Below are 17752 nucleotides of genomic sequence, written 5' to 3' on the forward strand. Positions count from 1 at the left end.
TTGCAAATGAGAACTTGTTCTCAACTAGCCTACCTGGTTAAATAAAGGTGAAATAAAAAAATAAAAATAAAAAATTACAAATGTATATCTTTTGAATGATTTATTGACATTGCAAAGTTTTGAAATGTGGCCTTTTATTTTGAAAGTTTAGTCAGTACCATACAAAAGTGTCATCATTTTTGTTGCTGGCAGGATAGTTGTTACGAACACAACCTTGAAACTGCTATTCAGATCTTAGCACAGGCTTTTGATTTTGTAAATACTACAATGCTGCAAATTCTGTTACATTTCTGATATTTTGTTAATATTCAGAGCATATTGTTAGAATCTCTGATTGTTAAACTCTACCTATTTTGACTATAGCTGTATTATGCATACCACATAGGAAGTAAAGTGTAATGTGTTCAATAGAATGGTCGAGAATCTGAGGTGATTTAAAACATCCAGCTTTTGTCAGTAGGCCTATGAGGTTTTACTGTATTTATATACTTATTGAATATGACATTAAAACTGTTATGTTATAGAACAACAAATGTCTTGGAGTAAGTATTTTTATCCTCACAAACTAGAGGGTGGCTAAATTCCCCTTGAAATGCCATTGGAGTAACTCAACACAGATTGCATCAAATGTTTTAAAAAGTCTGTTTATTTGTCATCATTTTTACATCTTAGTAATTTAGCAGATGCTCTAATGCAGAGCGACTTACAGTTAACGCATTCATTTTATGATAGCGAAGTGAGACAAACATATCACAGTCATAGAAAGTGTTGAATTGACATGATGGAGTTTGGATGTTAGTGAATATGGCCAAAATCTATCCTTACCTTCAAAATGTCAACTTTTACTTATTCCCTTAGTTCCAATATCTCTGCCCCACAATGGCAGATCCTAACAAGGTAACGTTCTTATTGTTAAGAAGAGTCTGAGTATTTAGAGGGGATCTACACTGTCTGAGACAGGTAGTTTCATTCTCTAATGCCAAAGTTTGACAAAATATGGATAATATGTTTCTGTGGACATGCATGACTTGAATCATAATAATTATGTTAAAACCCGCTCACGCCCATCTTTGTTCAATCCAAATGCAGAATTTTTCAACTCGGGTCATGTGTTGTCTTAATTTATTATTTAAATATGGTCTGTTGAAAGATAAAGATGTTAAACAATGTTACTGGTTGCAATTTACTTCTCTGTACTGTGATTGTGTCAGAAGTTAAATGTATTATTCATCTTTGGGCTGTAAGGTGAAGCCAGTTTTCAGGAGAACTCATTGAGGAAGTGCAGGTGGAAGTTCTTCAGGCGTTTCAGTACCTCTTCCATGGTCTCCACTGGGGTCATGACACACAGTCTACAGAGAGAGATGAGAACAAATCAGTGGGGAAGTATAACCATTTAAATAGAATGATGAGGCTAATGCTATGCTTCCCTGTTCATTTGCATAGGATGAGTAGTGGATATGGAGCCATTGACTACTGGAGTGTTTTATGGTGACATTTCTATGTCCAGAAGCTGTTGACAGAGAGAGGATTGTACCTGATGTGGTGGGTGCTTTCCTTCTGTCCATACTCACACCCCGGTCGCACACACACTCCTGCCTCCTCTAGTAACCGTTTACAGTACCACAGGTCAGGCTGCATCCCCACCACCTGCAATAGAAAACAGAAAACTAACATATATAAGAGATCAAATCATTAACTCCAGAGTATTTAGAATTAATCACATGTTGAATCACATGTTTTTCCTCCAAAAGGTGAATGTCTCTTGAAATGCCCATATGACAAACAGCAGTAGTCATTCTAGTGCTCTACCTGACCATACAGTGTACTATTTGCCCCATGACTAACCTTGGCCTTCTCAATGGCTGCTTGGGGTAGATACAGCCGGGGGAATACGAAAGCTCCTCCCATCATCGGCTGACAGCTGATCCCTTGGATATTGTTCAGAAACTCTGGGACCCAGTTCATGTTATGGACCAGCATGGCACGGATAGACTGGGTCTCCTGGCGGGGATGGGAGAGAAGACGGAAAAGAACGACACGGGGAGAGCATATTGTATGGGACACTGAGGTGCCGTTGTGAATAGGGAAAGGAATACATTTGTTTGATTTTGATGAACTATTTCTTATTTTAGAGACAATGATTGTAGAGCACTATCATTAAACTACTTATGACTAAATGTTACATGACATATGCAATCTATTGAGCCTAACGTCATACTGTAGTTTGATCTATTTTGATGGGTCTCACCTGGGCGTAGACCGGGTATGAGGGGTCCCCTGGCCTGGGAGGGTTAGCCATGAGCTCCAGGGCTAGCTGACCAGTCACAGGGGCACAGATGTCAGTGGAAAAGAGGGTGTAGGCGTACTTCATGACGGCGGGGTCAAGGTTCACCAGCTCCACGTACCCTCCGCGTAGCCCACACCTGTGCAGGGAGGAGAGACACATACAGAGTAGTGGTCAAACACTGGCCTGCTGGTTTCAGTACAGGCTTTTACACCATAGGAAGCCTGAAGTGGATCTCTTAGGGAACTGCCAGCTATTTTATTTACTTTTGTCCCTATTGAGTTTGTGTTGGCAGCTCATACATTGTCTAAGGCACTAATCCATGTTTGCTCTAACGCTCATGCTGAAGGAATTTGACCATTCTAAAGAAGTAGTAGGCTAGTAGCTAATTACTTAATTAAGTAGTTAATGGGGTAATATGATCCAGATCATTGTAGAGTACAGTAGGCTATAGTATGTATGTATTGAAGACCACTCCTCTGTTGATGTGACTAATTGGGCCATGCCCCACCCCTTCCCACTACAGCTGTTCTCACTGACAAATCACCACTCCTCCTAACCTTACCATTTAACCCCCTTCTACCCTTCTGAAAACGGCAAATCCTTTCATGGTGATGCCAGTGGGTGGCATATTCTGTTTGCCTTCCTTTTGTGCATGAAATAATCAACCACCACAACCATACCTAACAGCCTTACAAGCCAATAAAATCCTCACCCCTCTGCTGTGTGTGTGAAATAAATCAGATAATGGAATCCTTCCTCATCTCATTCATCCAGCAGCATTCTAATAGATGCATCATGGTGGCATTCTGAACTTTAGACCAGTCAATTACAAAACCTCCTAATACAGTTCACCTTCAGTTGAATGCATGAATCCGTTAGTCTATTGCCTTAGAAGACAGACAGTGCTGCTGTACAGTACTCACTCGCCCATGAAGCCTTTGGATGCTGAGTGGAAAGAGGCCAGCTCCACTGTGTGAGAGAGATGAGGCCCCATTTCAGACAGAACCTTCTTATAGGAGACAAACTCACTGCCCTCCCCGAACACACTTTCCTGATACACCTGTGGATCGAATGAAACAGCGAGGGGTGCGTGGAAGACAGAACAACTCACTACATAGTCAATATAGAGGGAAGTGAAATATTTGTCATTGAAAATAAGCGATTTGCCAGGAGAAAGTATAGACAGGAAATCACCTCATCAGCCATGAGGAAGAGCCTCTCCTCAGCAGCGAATCGGATCACCTTTTCAATACACTTCCTGCTCTGAACATGACCTAGCAACAACAAAACAAATGAGACTATCCATAAATACTGCTGAGGTAACTTGGCTGCAAAAAGGTTTACGTTACATTCTTCATAGGGACAAATAGTGTGGTACTACTGTATCAACCATCATGGAACCGGAACAACTCGTTACCTGTAGGATTCCCCGGGTTGATGACATACAGGGCAACTGTGTTGCAGACACCCTTAGAGGCCTGTAGTGCTCTGCGTAGCTCCTCCACCTCCATTGCCCAACCCTGCTCCTCATCTAGGTAGTAGGGAACAATGGCTGCACCAAGCCATTGCAACATCATTTTGAAGGAAGAGTAGGCGGGAACAGCGGTCAGCACACCTGTCGGGAGTGAGGCCTGATTGTGGTCCAACAGCTTCAGAACCAGCTAAACAAAAAAAACAGAAAATAAAGAGTGAAAGATGAATGAGACAGACACAACGATTAAGATGATTATTATTATGACAATGGTTTTGATGATGATGGGGATGGTGAAGATGATTCTCACCATTAAAGACCTCTGGGAGCCAGATGTCATGAAGATATTCTCGGGGGACGATGGTACACCACCATCTCGTCGAGAGATGAAGTTGGACACACTGCACTGTATATAAGAGATACCACCAGAGAGCGTGTATGAGCCTGATAATATAGAGAAGAAGAAAAAAGAGATGCATTTCAAATATAAACACACATCACATGCACACTGAACAAAAATATAAATGCAACATCTAAAGTGTTGGTCCCATGTTTCATGAGCTGAAATAAAAGATCCCAGAAAATGTCCATATGCACAAATAGCTTATTTCTCTCAAATGTTGTGCACAAATTTGTTTACATCCCGGTTAGTGAGCATTTCTCCTTTCCCAAGATAATCCATCCAACTGACAGGTGTGGCATATCAAGAAGCTGATTAAACAGCATGATCATTACACAGATGTACCTTGTGCTGGGGACAATAAATGGCCACTCTAAAATGCCTCAGATGTCTCAATCTTTGAGGTAGCGTTCAATTGGCATGCTGACTGCAAGAATGCCCACCAGAGTCGTTGCTTGAGAATTTAATGTTAATTTGTCTACCAATGTTGTTGTAAATAATTTGGCAATAAGTCCAACCAGCCTCACAACCACAGACCAGGTGTAATCACACCAGGACAGGACCTCCACATCCGGCTTCTTCACCTGTGGGATTGTTTGAGACCAGCCACCCAGACAGCTGATAAAAATATGGGTTTTCACAACCAAATAATTTCTGCACAAACATTCAAAAACTGTCTCAGGGAAGCTCATCTGCATTCTCGTCGTCCTCAGCAGGGTTTGACCTGACTGCAGTTCGCTGTCGTAACCGACTTCAGTGGGCAAATGCTCACCTTCAATGGCCACTGGAACGCTGGAGAAGTGTGCTCTTCATGGATGATTCCCAATTTCAACTGTACCGGGAAGATGGCAGACAGCGTTTATGGCGGAGTGTGGGCGAGCGATTTGCTGATGTCAGTGTGGTGAACAGTGTGCCCCATGGGGCCGGTGGGGTTATGATATGGGCAGGCATAAGCTACGGACAATGAACACAATAGCATTTTATCTATGGCAATTTTAATGCACAGAGATACTGTGACGAGAACCTGAGGCCTATTGTCGTGCCATTCATCTGCTGCTATCACCTCATGTTTCAGCCTGATACTACATGGCCCCATGTCGCAAGGATCTGTACACAATTTCTGAAAGCTGAAAATGTCTAAGTTCTTCCATGGCCTGCATACTCACCAGACATGCCACCCATTGAGCATGTTCGGGATGCTCTGGATTGACGTGTACGACAGCGTGTTCCAGTTCCGGCCAATATACATTAACGTCACACAACCATTGAAAAGGAGTGGGACAACATTCCACAGGCCACAATCAATAGCCTGATCAACTCTATGCAAAGGAGATATGTCGCGCTGCATAAGGAAAATAATGGTCACACCAGATACTGACTGGTTTTCTGATCCACGGCCTTCCATTTTTTTAAGAATCTGTAATAGATGCATACAGTGGGGAGAACAAGTATTTGATACACTACCGATTTTGCAGGTTTTCCTACTTACAAAGCATGTAGAGGTCTGTAATTTTTATCATAGGTACACTTCAACTGTGAGAGATGGAACAAAAAAAATCAGAAAATCACATTGTATGATTTTTAAGTAATTAATTTGCATTTTATTGCATGACATAAGTATTTGATACATCAGAAAAGCAGAACTTAATATTTGGTACAGAAACCTCTGTTTGAAATTACAGAGATCATACGTTTCCTGTAGTTCTTGACCAGGTTTGCACACACTGCAGCAGGGATTTTGGCCCAATCCTCCATACAGACCTTCTCCAGATCCTTCAGGTTTCGGGGCTGTCGCTAGGCAATACGGACTTTCAACTCCCTCCAAAGATTTTCTATTGGGTTCAGGTCTGGAGACTGGCTAGGCCACTCCAGCACCTTGAGATGCTTCTTACGGAGCCACTCCTTAGTTGCCCTTGCTGTGTGTTTTGGGTCGTTGTCATGCTGGAAGACCCAGCCACGACCCATCTTCAATGCTCTTACTGAGGGAAGGAGGTTGTTGGCCAAGATCTCGCGATACATGGCCCCATCCATCCTCCCCTCAATACGGTGCAGTCGTCCTGTGCCCTTTGCAGAAAAGCTTCCCCAAAGAATGATGTTTCCACCTCCATGCTTCACGGTTGGGATGGTGTTCTTGGGGTTGTACTCATCCTTCTTCTTCCTCCAAACACAGCGAGTGGAGTTTAGACCAAAAAGCTCTATTTTTGTCTCATCAGACCACATGACCTTCTCCCATTCCTCCTCTGGATCATCCAGATGGTCATTGGCAAACTTCAGACGGGCCTGGACATGCGCTGGCTTGAGCAGGGGGACCTTGTGTGCACTGCAGGATTTTAATCCATGACGGCGTAGTGTGTTACTAATGGTTTTCTTTGAGACTGTGGTCCCAGCTCTCTTCAGGTCATTGACCAGGTCCTGCCGTGTAGTTCTGGGCTGATCCCTCACCTTCCTCATGATCATTTATGCCCCACGAGGTGAGACCGAGGGTGATTGACCATCTTGAACTTCTTCCATTTTCCAATAATTGCGCCAACTTCTCACCAAGCTGCTTGCCTATTGTCCTGTAGCCCATCCCAGCCTTGTGCAGGTCTACAGTTTTATCCCTGATGTCCTTACACAGCTCTCTGGTCTTGGCCATTGTGGAGAGGTTGGAGTCTGTTTGATTGAGTGTGTGGACAGGTGTCTTTTAAACAGTAACGAGTTCAAACAGGTGCAGTTAATACAGGTAATGAGTGGAGAACAGGAGGGATTCTTAAAGAAAAACTAACAGGTCTGTGAGAGCCGGAATTCTGACTGGTTGGTAGGTGACCAAATACTTATGTCATGCAATAAAATGCAAATTAATTACTTAAAAATCATACAATGTGATTTTCTGGATTTTTGCTTTAGATTCCGTCTCTCACAGTTGAAGTGTACCTATGATAAAAATTACAGACCTCTACATGCGTTGTAAGTAGGAAAACCTGCAAAATCGGCAGCGTATCAAATACTTGTTCTCCCCACTATATCTGTATTCCCAGTCATGTGAATTCGATAGATTAGATTATTTCAATATCAACTGTAACTCTGTAAAATCTTTGAAATTTTTACATGCTGAGTTTTATATTTTTATTTTTGTACATTGACAGTCAAACTGTAGACATACTGTAATGTGTTTCCATAGGCCCAATTGCAGTCCTTCTTACCTACACTCCCCCCATCACATGCGCTCAGTAGGCTTTGGGCTCTCTGTTTAACGTCCACTGGCAGTTTATCACTTTCGACCAGCTCAGGGTATATGCAGGCTGCAAGAACCTGACACACACACACGTGCATGTATGCGTACACACACAAAGGTGTAAAGAGAAAGAGTTAACAAATACAACTTAGATTTATTTAACCTTTATTTTACTAAGCAAGTCAGTCAAGAACAAATTCTTATTTACAGTGACGGCCTACACTGGCCAAACCTGCGCCGCCCTATGGGACTCCCAATCACGTCCGGTTGTGATTCAGCCTGGACTCAAACCAGGGTGTCTGTAGTGACGCCTCTTGCACTGAGATGCAGTGCCTTAAACCGCTGTGCTACTCAGGAGCAAACAGGCAGGATTAACGGGCGACACTCAGACAGAAACAAAGGTTAAAATGACATTACCTGTCGGACAAAAGTCAAGGGTTTTACCCCTCCTCCGTGTGGGTCTCCCCTACTGACGTCTATCACATCCATATAGGGCTTCCTCACTCCCTATCAGAAACAGATTACATACTATAGTGTAAGTCAATGGATATTCATTAGTATACTTACTATATTGTGTTTCACATGAAAATGCACTTCATTGCATGGACCATAATATTGTAATGAAACAGCAGGGAGCAGGTCTCGAACCCTCGACCTTCTAGCCCGAGGTCCGGCGCGCTATCGACTATGCCGCAAAAGCATGCTCGTGCGGCAGAGTCAATTCCCGCGATCATAAACCCAGGGTCGTTACAATATTTATGAACAACGCCGGTTTCTATCGGAGGTGAATAAAGGTCGCCCCACGCTACTTCCTGTTTTGATAACAAAAAAACATGTAATTTCGTCTTTATCTATTGATAGACATAACTAGCTGTCATAGAACGCCATCTCTTTACTAACAGGTAGACTGTTAAAATCAAGACTCATAACTATCGACAGTGCATTGTGCTTTTGGGGTTGAAATAACGTTACACCTGTGGTTCCCAACTGTTGTTGTGGGGAGATGGCACAGAGCGCGAGCGGTTGGGCTCCAACGCCTGTGCCAGCCACATTCCAGTCCGTACATGGTGGTCCCGCACTGCAACACGGTTTTGATGTCGGTACGAGTGTCGGTTTGCCATTCTGGAATTCGACCGCTTTGCCTCCCCGGAGCTGGCGATGAGGTTCTCCATCTTCAGCTTAGTATGGACCCCAGCAAAGCTGGAGAGTTTCGGCTAGCACTGAGGGACAGTAGCGGAAGCGGCCGTAGTGTGGTAAGTGACATACTGCAACGTCTAGCTACCTAGCTAGGTATCTTGACATATGTAATGCCATGCAAACAATTGTATGCGTTGACGTAATAAATTGCACACAAAACACTGTTCTGTTGGTTTGAGCAATGTCAGTTTAGATAAAAAAAAATTGACATAGCTACTGAATTGGAATCTTGTTTATTCAAATTACACAGTAATTCCATTGCTGGGAAACGATGTCGTGTGATTTTTACAATCATCTGTCCTTGTGTCTATCTGAACAAGGGAAGAACCGTACTAAATAGGAGACAGTATGTTCTCTCTTTCTCTCCCTCCCTCTCTCTATAGTCAATAGTTTGGACACACCTATTCATTAAAGGGTTTTTGTTTATTTGTATTATTTTCTACATTGTAGAATACATCCATATAAGGCTTCCTCACTCCCTATCAGAAACAGATTACATACTGTAGTGTAAGTCAATGGATATTCATTAGTATACTATATTGTGTTTCACATGAAAATGCACTTCATTGCATGCACAAGTGAACATGTACAATCGAACAGCCGTTCGATGTCTGAAATAATATAACATGATGCATGTGACTTCAGTATTAAGGTTGCTAACATCAGGTCAGCTCTGTGGCTGAACTATTAGATCTTACCTGTCTGTGTGAGTTCTGTTCTGATCTGGGTTGCTCGTCTCACCAAGGGCTCCAGCTCTGTCTGCTTGATGCTCCTCACCTTGGGGCAGATCTACCTCAGGCAGAGAAGAGACAATAGTTGTTTAACCTGGAGTATTCCGTGTGGCGGGCTGAGTAAAAAGTATATTCCTTATCGGTCTTGTGGGTGTCAAGTGATAGGGTTGCGTCTTTCGAATCCGGTATCAGGAAGACTAAAAGTCAGAATCTGTCGTTAATTATCTTTAATTAAATTCAAGCAATAAATGGTAAATGCAATTTTCGTATATATGGTTTCACTGTATCACCACGCAGGGCAAGCAGAGAACTGACAGGATGTAAGTCAACACCTGTTCTTATACTGTGATAGACGTAGTTCCAACTCGTCTGTTGGCCTATCACAGTAGAGGCTGAGCGTGGTTTAGACTTGCTCAGCCTATCGCAGGCGCTCAGGCTGGTCCCCGCCTCTTGGCGCTTCTTGGAGTCCACCCTCTGTCGATGTATAGATTCTTACTGTTCTGGTATCACACCCTAGTTATAACAGTTGCTCAGTTCCTGCTATTGTGTTGTTCAGTATTTTTCCATCTCAGTTAAACCTTGTGATGACCACCCCTCCCTATACCTGATTAACCACAACTTTGTAACATGCAGCAAGTCACACACACGTAACAAGACACACACACGTAACAGATGTATATGTACTCTCCATGCGTTGTGTTTTCTCAAAATAAATCACTTCGGCCAGTGGTCCCAGTTGAGCATTTATTTCTGTTGTTAAATGGGAAACAGCACGTTAGTTGTGCAGGGCTGAATGGTATTGATGGCTGTCGATGGCAAAATCTGTAGCATGAAGACAACTGTGTTAGCAGTGGCTTATGTGACCATTACATCGGTGTATGCTAGCTAACACACTTACAGTGCCTTGCGAAAGTATTCGGCCCCCTTGAACTTTGCGACCTTTTGCCACATTTCAGGCTTCAAACATAAAGATATAAAACTGTATTTTTTTGTGAAGAATCAACAACAAGTGGGACACAATCATGAAGTGGAACGACATTTATTGGATATTTCAAACTTTTTTAACAAATCAAAAACTGAAAAATTGGGCGTGCAAAATTATTCAGCCCCTTTACTTTCAGTGTAGCAAACTCTCTCCAAAAGTTCAGTGAGGATCTCTGAATGATCCAATGTTGACCTAAATGACTAATGATGATAAATACAATCCACCTGTGTGTAATCAAGTCTCCGTATAAATGCACCTGCACTGTGATAGTCTCAGAGGTCCATTAAAAGCGCAGAGAGCATCATGAAGAACAAGGAACACACCAGGCAGGTCCGAGATACTGTTGTGAAGAAGTTTAAAGCCGGATTTGGATACAAAAAGATTTCCCAAGCTTTAAACATCCCAAGGAGCACTGTGCAAGCGATAATATTGAAATGGAAGGAGTATCAGACCACTGCAAATCTACCAAGACCTGGCCGTCCCTCTAAACTTTCAGCTCATACAAGGAGAAGACTGATCAGAGATGCAGCCAAGAGACCCATGATCACTCTGGATGAACTGCAGAGATCTACAGCTGAGGTGGGAGACTCTGTCCATAGGACAACAATCAGTCGTATATTGCACAAATCTGGCCTTTATGGAAGAGTGGCAAGAAGAAAGCCATTTCTTAAAGATATCCATAAAAAGTGTCGTTAAAGTTTGCCACAAGCCACCTGGGAGACACACCAAACATGTGGAAGAAGGTGCTCTGGTCAGATGAAACCAAAATTGAACTTTTTGGCAACAATGCAAAACGTTATGTTTGGCGTAAAAGCAACACAGCTCATCACCGTGAACACACCATCCCCACTGTCAAACATGGTGGTGGCAGCATCATGGTTTGGGCCTGCTTTTCTTCAGCAGGGACAGGGAAGATGGTTAAAATTGATGGGAAGATGGATGGAGCCAAATACAGGACCATTCTGGAAGAAAACCTGATGGAGTCTGCAAAAGACCTGAGACTGGGACAGAGATTTGTCTTCCAACAAGACAATGATCCAAAACATAAAGCAAAATCTACAATGGAATGGTTCAAAAATAAACATATCCAGGTGTTAGAATGGCCAAGTCAAAGTCCAGACCTGAATCCAATCGAGAATCTGTGGAAAGAACTGAAAACTGCTGTTCACAAATGCTCTCCATCCAACCTCACTTAGCTCGAGCTGTTTTGCAAGGAGGAATGGGAAAAAAATTCAGTCTCTCGATGTGCAAAACTGATAGAGACATACCCCAAGCGCCTTACAGCTGTAATCGCAGCAAAAGGTGGCGCTACAAAGTATTAACTTAAGGGGGCTGAATCATTTTGCACGCCCAATTTTTCAGTTTTTGATTTGTTAAAAAAGTTTGAAATATCCAATAAATGTCGTTCCACTTCATGATTGTGTCCCACTTGTTGTTGATTCTTCACAAAAAACTACAGTTTTATATTTTTATGTTTGAAGTCTGAAATGTGGCAAAAGGTCGCAAAGTTCAAGGGGGCCGAATACTTTCGCAAGGCACTGTATTTACAGCAATCATATGCCAAAGCACATCCCGGAAAGCCCCTCAATCCCTAACAGGTACCATATACCCACACATGTATAAATCAGTAACGTACAGCAAACTTGTACACATTGTAAAATAGAAAATAGAAAACAATATTCAGAACGTGACCTACTCCTTGCGTCACATTTTCATACTGGGGAGACCTGACGTTCGCGATCTCCCCCTATCTGCAAGTGGGGCCAATCACAACACACCTTATTGTCATCAGAGTTGAACTAACCAATAAGAATGCTTGAACATTAAATACACATTTCTTTAGAGGCAAGTGGAAACATAACCAACCCTGTTACACACACACACACACACACACACACACACACAAAGCAGCTGTTGTTCAAACAATTCAATCTTAAGGAAAATGCATTAATCCTAAATCATTACACAAGCCATACATCGAGCAGTCCTAGATCCTGCAATATGCTATTGATCTTTTTGGCAACTAGACTAATTTTCCTATTTTGATTTGTGCTGTCCAATTTTGAGTTTAGAATTGTGTTAAAATCCCCTCCACAGATAAGAGTGCCAGAGGTTTCTGTGGTAATTACGGTAAATCAAACACCTTCCTGTAGAAGACCATGTCACTCCCTGGGGGTGCGTATACATTAAATAATGTAACTTCCTTGTTATCCAGTTTACATTTAACAAGTATAAATCTACCCTCCTTGTCTTTTATTTCTGACAAACTCAAAATTAACTGAATTTGGGATCAAGATTGCAACTCCTCTTCTACCCATTTTGTAAGAAGAAAAAAAAGTGTTCCTATATCCCATTTTCTTGAGTTTCTCGTGTTCAGGTGTGGATAAGTGAGTTTCCTGCCAGAATAGTATGTCACCTCTCTCCCGTTTCATCTTTGCTATTACCTTACTTCTCTTGATGGCACTCCCCAGTCCGTTTACATTGAGACTGATAACCTTACTTCTCTTGATGGCACTCCCCAGTCCGTTTACATTGAGACTGATGACCTTACTTCTCTTGATGGCACTCCCCAGTCTGTTTACATTGAGACTTATGACCTTACTTCTCTTGATGTCACTCCCCAGTCCGTTTACATTGAGACTGATGACCTTACTTCTCTTGATGTCACTCCCCAGTCCGTTTACATTGAGACTGATAACCTTACTTCTCTTGATGGCACTCCCCAGTCCGTTTACATTGAGACTGATGACCTTACTTCTCTTGATGGCACTCCCCAGTCCGTTTACATTGAGACTTATGACCTTACTTCTCTTGATGGCACTCCCCAGTCCGTTCACATTGAGACTGATGACCTTAAATTCCCCATGATGCATCGATATGAATAAAAAAAACCTGTGCACCATATCTGCCTGCTAATCATGAGCCTAAAAATGAACGACAAATCAATAACGATAAAAGTAAAGGAAGTGGTAAAATACTTAGGTAGTTGGACTCCCATGTCATCCATCTCCCATGCTCGTATGTAACCAGGCCATTTTCCAGAAACACCCACATTTTTGCCGGGTATGGTGTTTGGAAGCGAATACCCTTCTCTTCAAGTGCTTTCTTAATGGGGGTGTGTTCTTTCCTTCTTTTCAGTATCTCTCCCGCGTAGTCATGATCAAAGAACACTCATTGGCCTTGGAAGTTAACAGGCTTTTTCCAGGTTGCATGTAAGACTTTCTCTTTGACTGAGACTTTTAGGAACCATACTACTATGGATCTTGCTGGGGCGCCGTTGGGGGGTTTTGAGGCCAGAGCTCGGTGTGCTCTCTCAATTTCCAAGTCAGTGTCATCTTGACTTTAATTTAGTTTATTTAATTTTTACAGGGACAGTGCACATTAATCAACGTTTCAGTAAAAGTGCCGGTTTTAGCCAGCTGGCTCATTTTCAACCGCAGTCTCTGGGCAGGTTTTAAAAGCAATTACAATATAGACAATAGCAACATAGGACAAGCAAGACATAGCATACAGACAGAACAAAAAGCAGCAAGACAAAATTCATAAAAGCAACAAAGTGTTTCCACATCTCACAAGCTACAGACAACAAAGAAAGTGGTAACACACAGCTAGGGACCATGTTCACAAATCTGATTGACCTTTAGCCATGTCTTCAAGCATTTTGTGAACGTGTGATATGTGGTGCAGTTATGTGTGTCTGATGGCAGTGTATTCCAGACATGGGAAGCTCTCGCAGAGAAAACTGATTTACTAAAGGTGCCTTTTCAGTCACCTCTCTTGGTGGACCTTGTGGATCTGCTGCCATATGTTTGGGTTTTCTGTTTAACAAAAATACTGAGTGGAGGGGGAGCCAGGCCATTTAGGATCTTGAATACAAGACATGCATCGGTGTATTGCACAAGATTTTCCCAACTCAGGAGCTCATGCTTTCTGAGGATATAACAGTGATGATGGCTATTGGGCTTCCTATCAAGCACTTTGAGAGCCTGTTTGTAGACAAACCGAATAGGTCTTAATGTTGTACAGCAAGCTCGGGCCCAACTAGTCAAGCAGTATGTTAAGTGGGGGAGTATCATAGATTTGAAGTACCGTTTTGCTACATCTGTAGTCAAACAATGTCGTATAAATCGGAAATTAGCTAGGTTGAATTTGGTTATTTGAATTACCCTTTTCACATGCTTTTTAAAAAGAGAGGTTGGAATCAAGTATGATGCCAAGGTACTTAAAATCAGATACCACCTGGAGCTTCTCCCCTGACACATAGACATCTGGCTCAGTAGCATCTGTTGCCCTCTTTGTGAAGAACATGCAAACAGTTTTTTTTTCAAATTGAGATGCAAACACGAGTCACTGAGCCACTTTGTAACCTGGACCATTACAGTAGTGAGTTCTTGTGCAGCTTGTTGTTTGCTCTTTGCATGCACATATATCACTGTATCATCTGCATACATTTGAACTTCAGACCCAGTACAGACAGAAGGCAGATCATTAATGTACAGGCTGAACAGAAGGGGCCCCAGTATTGACCCTTGGGGCATGCCCACATCATAGCTAAGAGTGGGCGACAGCTCATTGCTCACTCTGACACACTGAGTTCTGCCTTCAAGGTATGATTTCATCCATCTCAAGGCATCAAGGGAAAAGTTGAACTTGGACAATTTTGTGATGAGAATCTCATGGTTAACAGTATCAAAAGCCTTCCTTAGGTCCAGAAACACAGCCCCAACAATGTCCCCTTTGTCCATCTTGGACTTCACATTTTTCAGAAGAAAGCAGTTGGCTGTTTCTGTGGAGTGTTTCGCTCTGAAGCCAAACTGCATGGAGTGTAATGTGAAGGGGCTGTTGTTGAGGTGAGCAATCAGTTGTTCTGCTACACACTTTTCAACAACCTTTGACACCACAGGTAGTATATTAATGGACCTGTAGTTACTCACGTCAGCATGGTCGCCTGATTTAAAGATGGCCGCTATTATGGCTGACTTCCGTACCCTTGGAAACACCCCGAGACCAATAGATGTGTTGGTGACCTTAGTAATGGGGCCAATGAGTGACTCTTTGTAGTTTTTAAGAAAGGTAGAGTCCAGCCCAAACACATCTTTGGCTTTAGAGTTCTTTAGTGAGCTAATCACCTTGTTCACCTTTGACTCAGAAACCTCCCTTATGATGAAGACAGGTTGAGCATAATTTACTAGCACTGTAAGTTATGTCCTTGAATGTCCTTGAATAGACCCCCCACGAATTTGGGCACAGTCTTTTTCTGCGCCCTCTACTACATTATAAAGTCTAATGTTTCGACGTGAGAATCCTTCGAGTTCTGTCACTTTTGCCTGTAGTGCGTGTTGGCTTTTCAGTGACTGTTCAAGTATTTCCTTGACTGCAAAGTTCCATGTTTCCGTTTCCCCAATGCGCTGTTCTGCGTCCCCCATTCTTGTAGATATGCTGTGAAGTTCTAATTTGTTTTCTTCAAGTTTCTGGTTAATGTCCTTCTTGAACTCATTTAGTTATTTTCTTACATCTTCTCGAAGTTCCTCTTGTAAGCCTGTGAGCGCCTCGCGCATGTGAAGATTGAAAATATGCTTGGCCTATCATGAGGGTGTCTGTATGTTAAAAGCAACATTTTGCAACAAATGATGTGACTAGCAGAAAGGCTGTGGCTGGCCTTGAGGTATAGGTAGTTATCATGAGTTGTGGGAGACACCTACAACACGTAGGCAGTTAAACAGACCGTCTTTTGTTAGAACTCAAACTTAGCAGTAACAAGAACCAGATGTGAGATAACGGTATTTAGGGGATGAGCGCATAGATATTTTACCCAGCAACAACTACACCTGCCAATGGGAGCGCCCGGGGGCTGGAACCAGTTGGTGTGCCAAAAATCAACATAGATTGAGTAAGTTTAAAACAACACTTGATATCTACTCTGACAGGCCAGCTCGGAAGCAGGAACTACTACTGTCAGAGTATTGTCAGAAGATATCTTTAGGGTGTTGGCCAGTTCTCTGTTTGCCCTGCGTGGTGTTACAGCAGACCCATATATACAAAAATTGCATTTACCACTTATTACTTAGCTAATAAAAAATACATAGCATAAAATCTGTGACTCAGTGTCATACTTATCCTGATACCAGATTCGATCAGCGCAACCCTTTACACGCAATTCCACCTTTATCACCTCACAAAATGAGGGTTATTTTGCTACTGCTATCTTATTTGCGCTAGCATTAGCCATCTCGGGTTCATCGACGATTATATCTTCTGCTGTCTTATGGGCTGTTGTTGTAGCTCCTCAACCTTTTCCATACGTTATTATAATGCTCAGAGTAAATACTTGAATTTAGGGGGGGAAATACCCAACCGATGTGCAGAACGAAAAACTAGGCAGCCATTTCCTAAGTTGCGTCACCGGAAAGCCCCCTGTGCAATACTTTTAAGAAAGCTTTTTGGGATGTGTATTGAATCAATGTTTTGATAATGTGTTATTCCCATGCCAAAGAAACCTATGTTAAATAGTGCCCTTGAGACTGAGACAAGAGACCAAACAAAACAGCTCCCAGTGATATTATGTGGGTGGTTATTCATTCTCACTCACTCATTTATTTCACCATTGTTAATTTATCTTGCCACCTTTCACCCTGTCATCACAAACATCATCCATCCTTATTCCCACCATCTCCTTCTCACACACACACACATTTTAATAGTCAAATATTGATATTGTCCATTAAATATGTTTTTAAAATCCATGGGAATGATTGCAAGAAGGCTATTACAGTAGTGAATGCAGACCAACACGACAATTTCAGTTCTGTGAAAAATCGCATATTATAAGGTCCGTTCCATCAGGAATTTTGAAACAGACATCGTGTCCTAAAGGCATAGTCTGTTGGAAAAGTCCAGGTTTATGTAGTTTAATCTCATTTTTGTTTCTCTCCTTGTTGGATCTGTAGTGAAGGCATTATTACTTTATTTGCCTCACTTCAAGTATAATTGTTTGTTTTTCCCCTCATGATCAATAATAGACTATTTGACAATAAGAGTATAGTATTATACTAACATAACATTAATTCACACCTTGTTCAAAGGCTCTCGGACCATAATATTTATGAACAACGCCGGTTTCTATCGGAGGTGAATAAAGGTCGCCCCACGCTACTTCCTGTTTTGATAACAAAAAAACATGTCATTTCGTCTTTATCTATGGATAGACATAACTAGCTGTCATAGTAAAGAGATGGCGTTCTAACAGGTAGACTGTTAAAATCAAGACTCATAACTATCGACAGTGCATTGTGCTTTTGGGGTGGAAATAACGTTACACCTGTGGTTCCCAACTGTTGTTGTGGGGAGATGGCACAGAGCGCGAGCGGTTGGGCTCCAACGCCTGTGCCAGCCACATTCCAGTCCGTACATGGTGGTCCCGCACTGCAACACGGTTTTGATGTCGGTACGAGTGTCGGTTTGCCATTC

At 42.3% G+C, this 17752-nt stretch overlaps 1 protein-coding gene across 1 annotated transcript; it reads right to left on the reverse strand.

The window, feature by feature from the left end:
• Nucleotides 1–677: 677 nt before the first annotated feature.
• LOC139386966 (alanine aminotransferase 1-like) lies at nucleotides 678–17750 on the reverse strand. Its single transcript, XM_071132879.1, has 13 exons — nucleotides 17709–17750; nucleotides 9710–9718; nucleotides 8298–8450; nucleotides 7790–7879; nucleotides 7341–7449; nucleotides 4069–4202; nucleotides 3705–3948; nucleotides 3482–3561; nucleotides 3211–3347; nucleotides 2249–2423; nucleotides 1846–2001; nucleotides 1535–1647; nucleotides 678–1349 (listed from the first exon to the last, which is right to left on the reverse strand). Exons 1-13 carry the CDS (start codon nucleotides 17748–17750, stop codon nucleotides 1259–1261), a joined length of 1533 nt encoding a protein of 510 aa, XP_070988980.1. The 3' UTR covers nucleotides 678–1258.
• Between the last annotated feature and the right edge of the window lie 2 nt (nucleotides 17751–17752).

The sequence above is a fragment of the Oncorhynchus clarkii genome, chromosome 28 (assembly GCF_045791955.1).
Source record: "Oncorhynchus clarkii lewisi isolate Uvic-CL-2024 chromosome 28, UVic_Ocla_1.0, whole genome shotgun sequence".
NCBI lineage: Eukaryota > Metazoa > Chordata > Actinopteri > Salmoniformes > Salmonidae > Oncorhynchus > Oncorhynchus clarkii.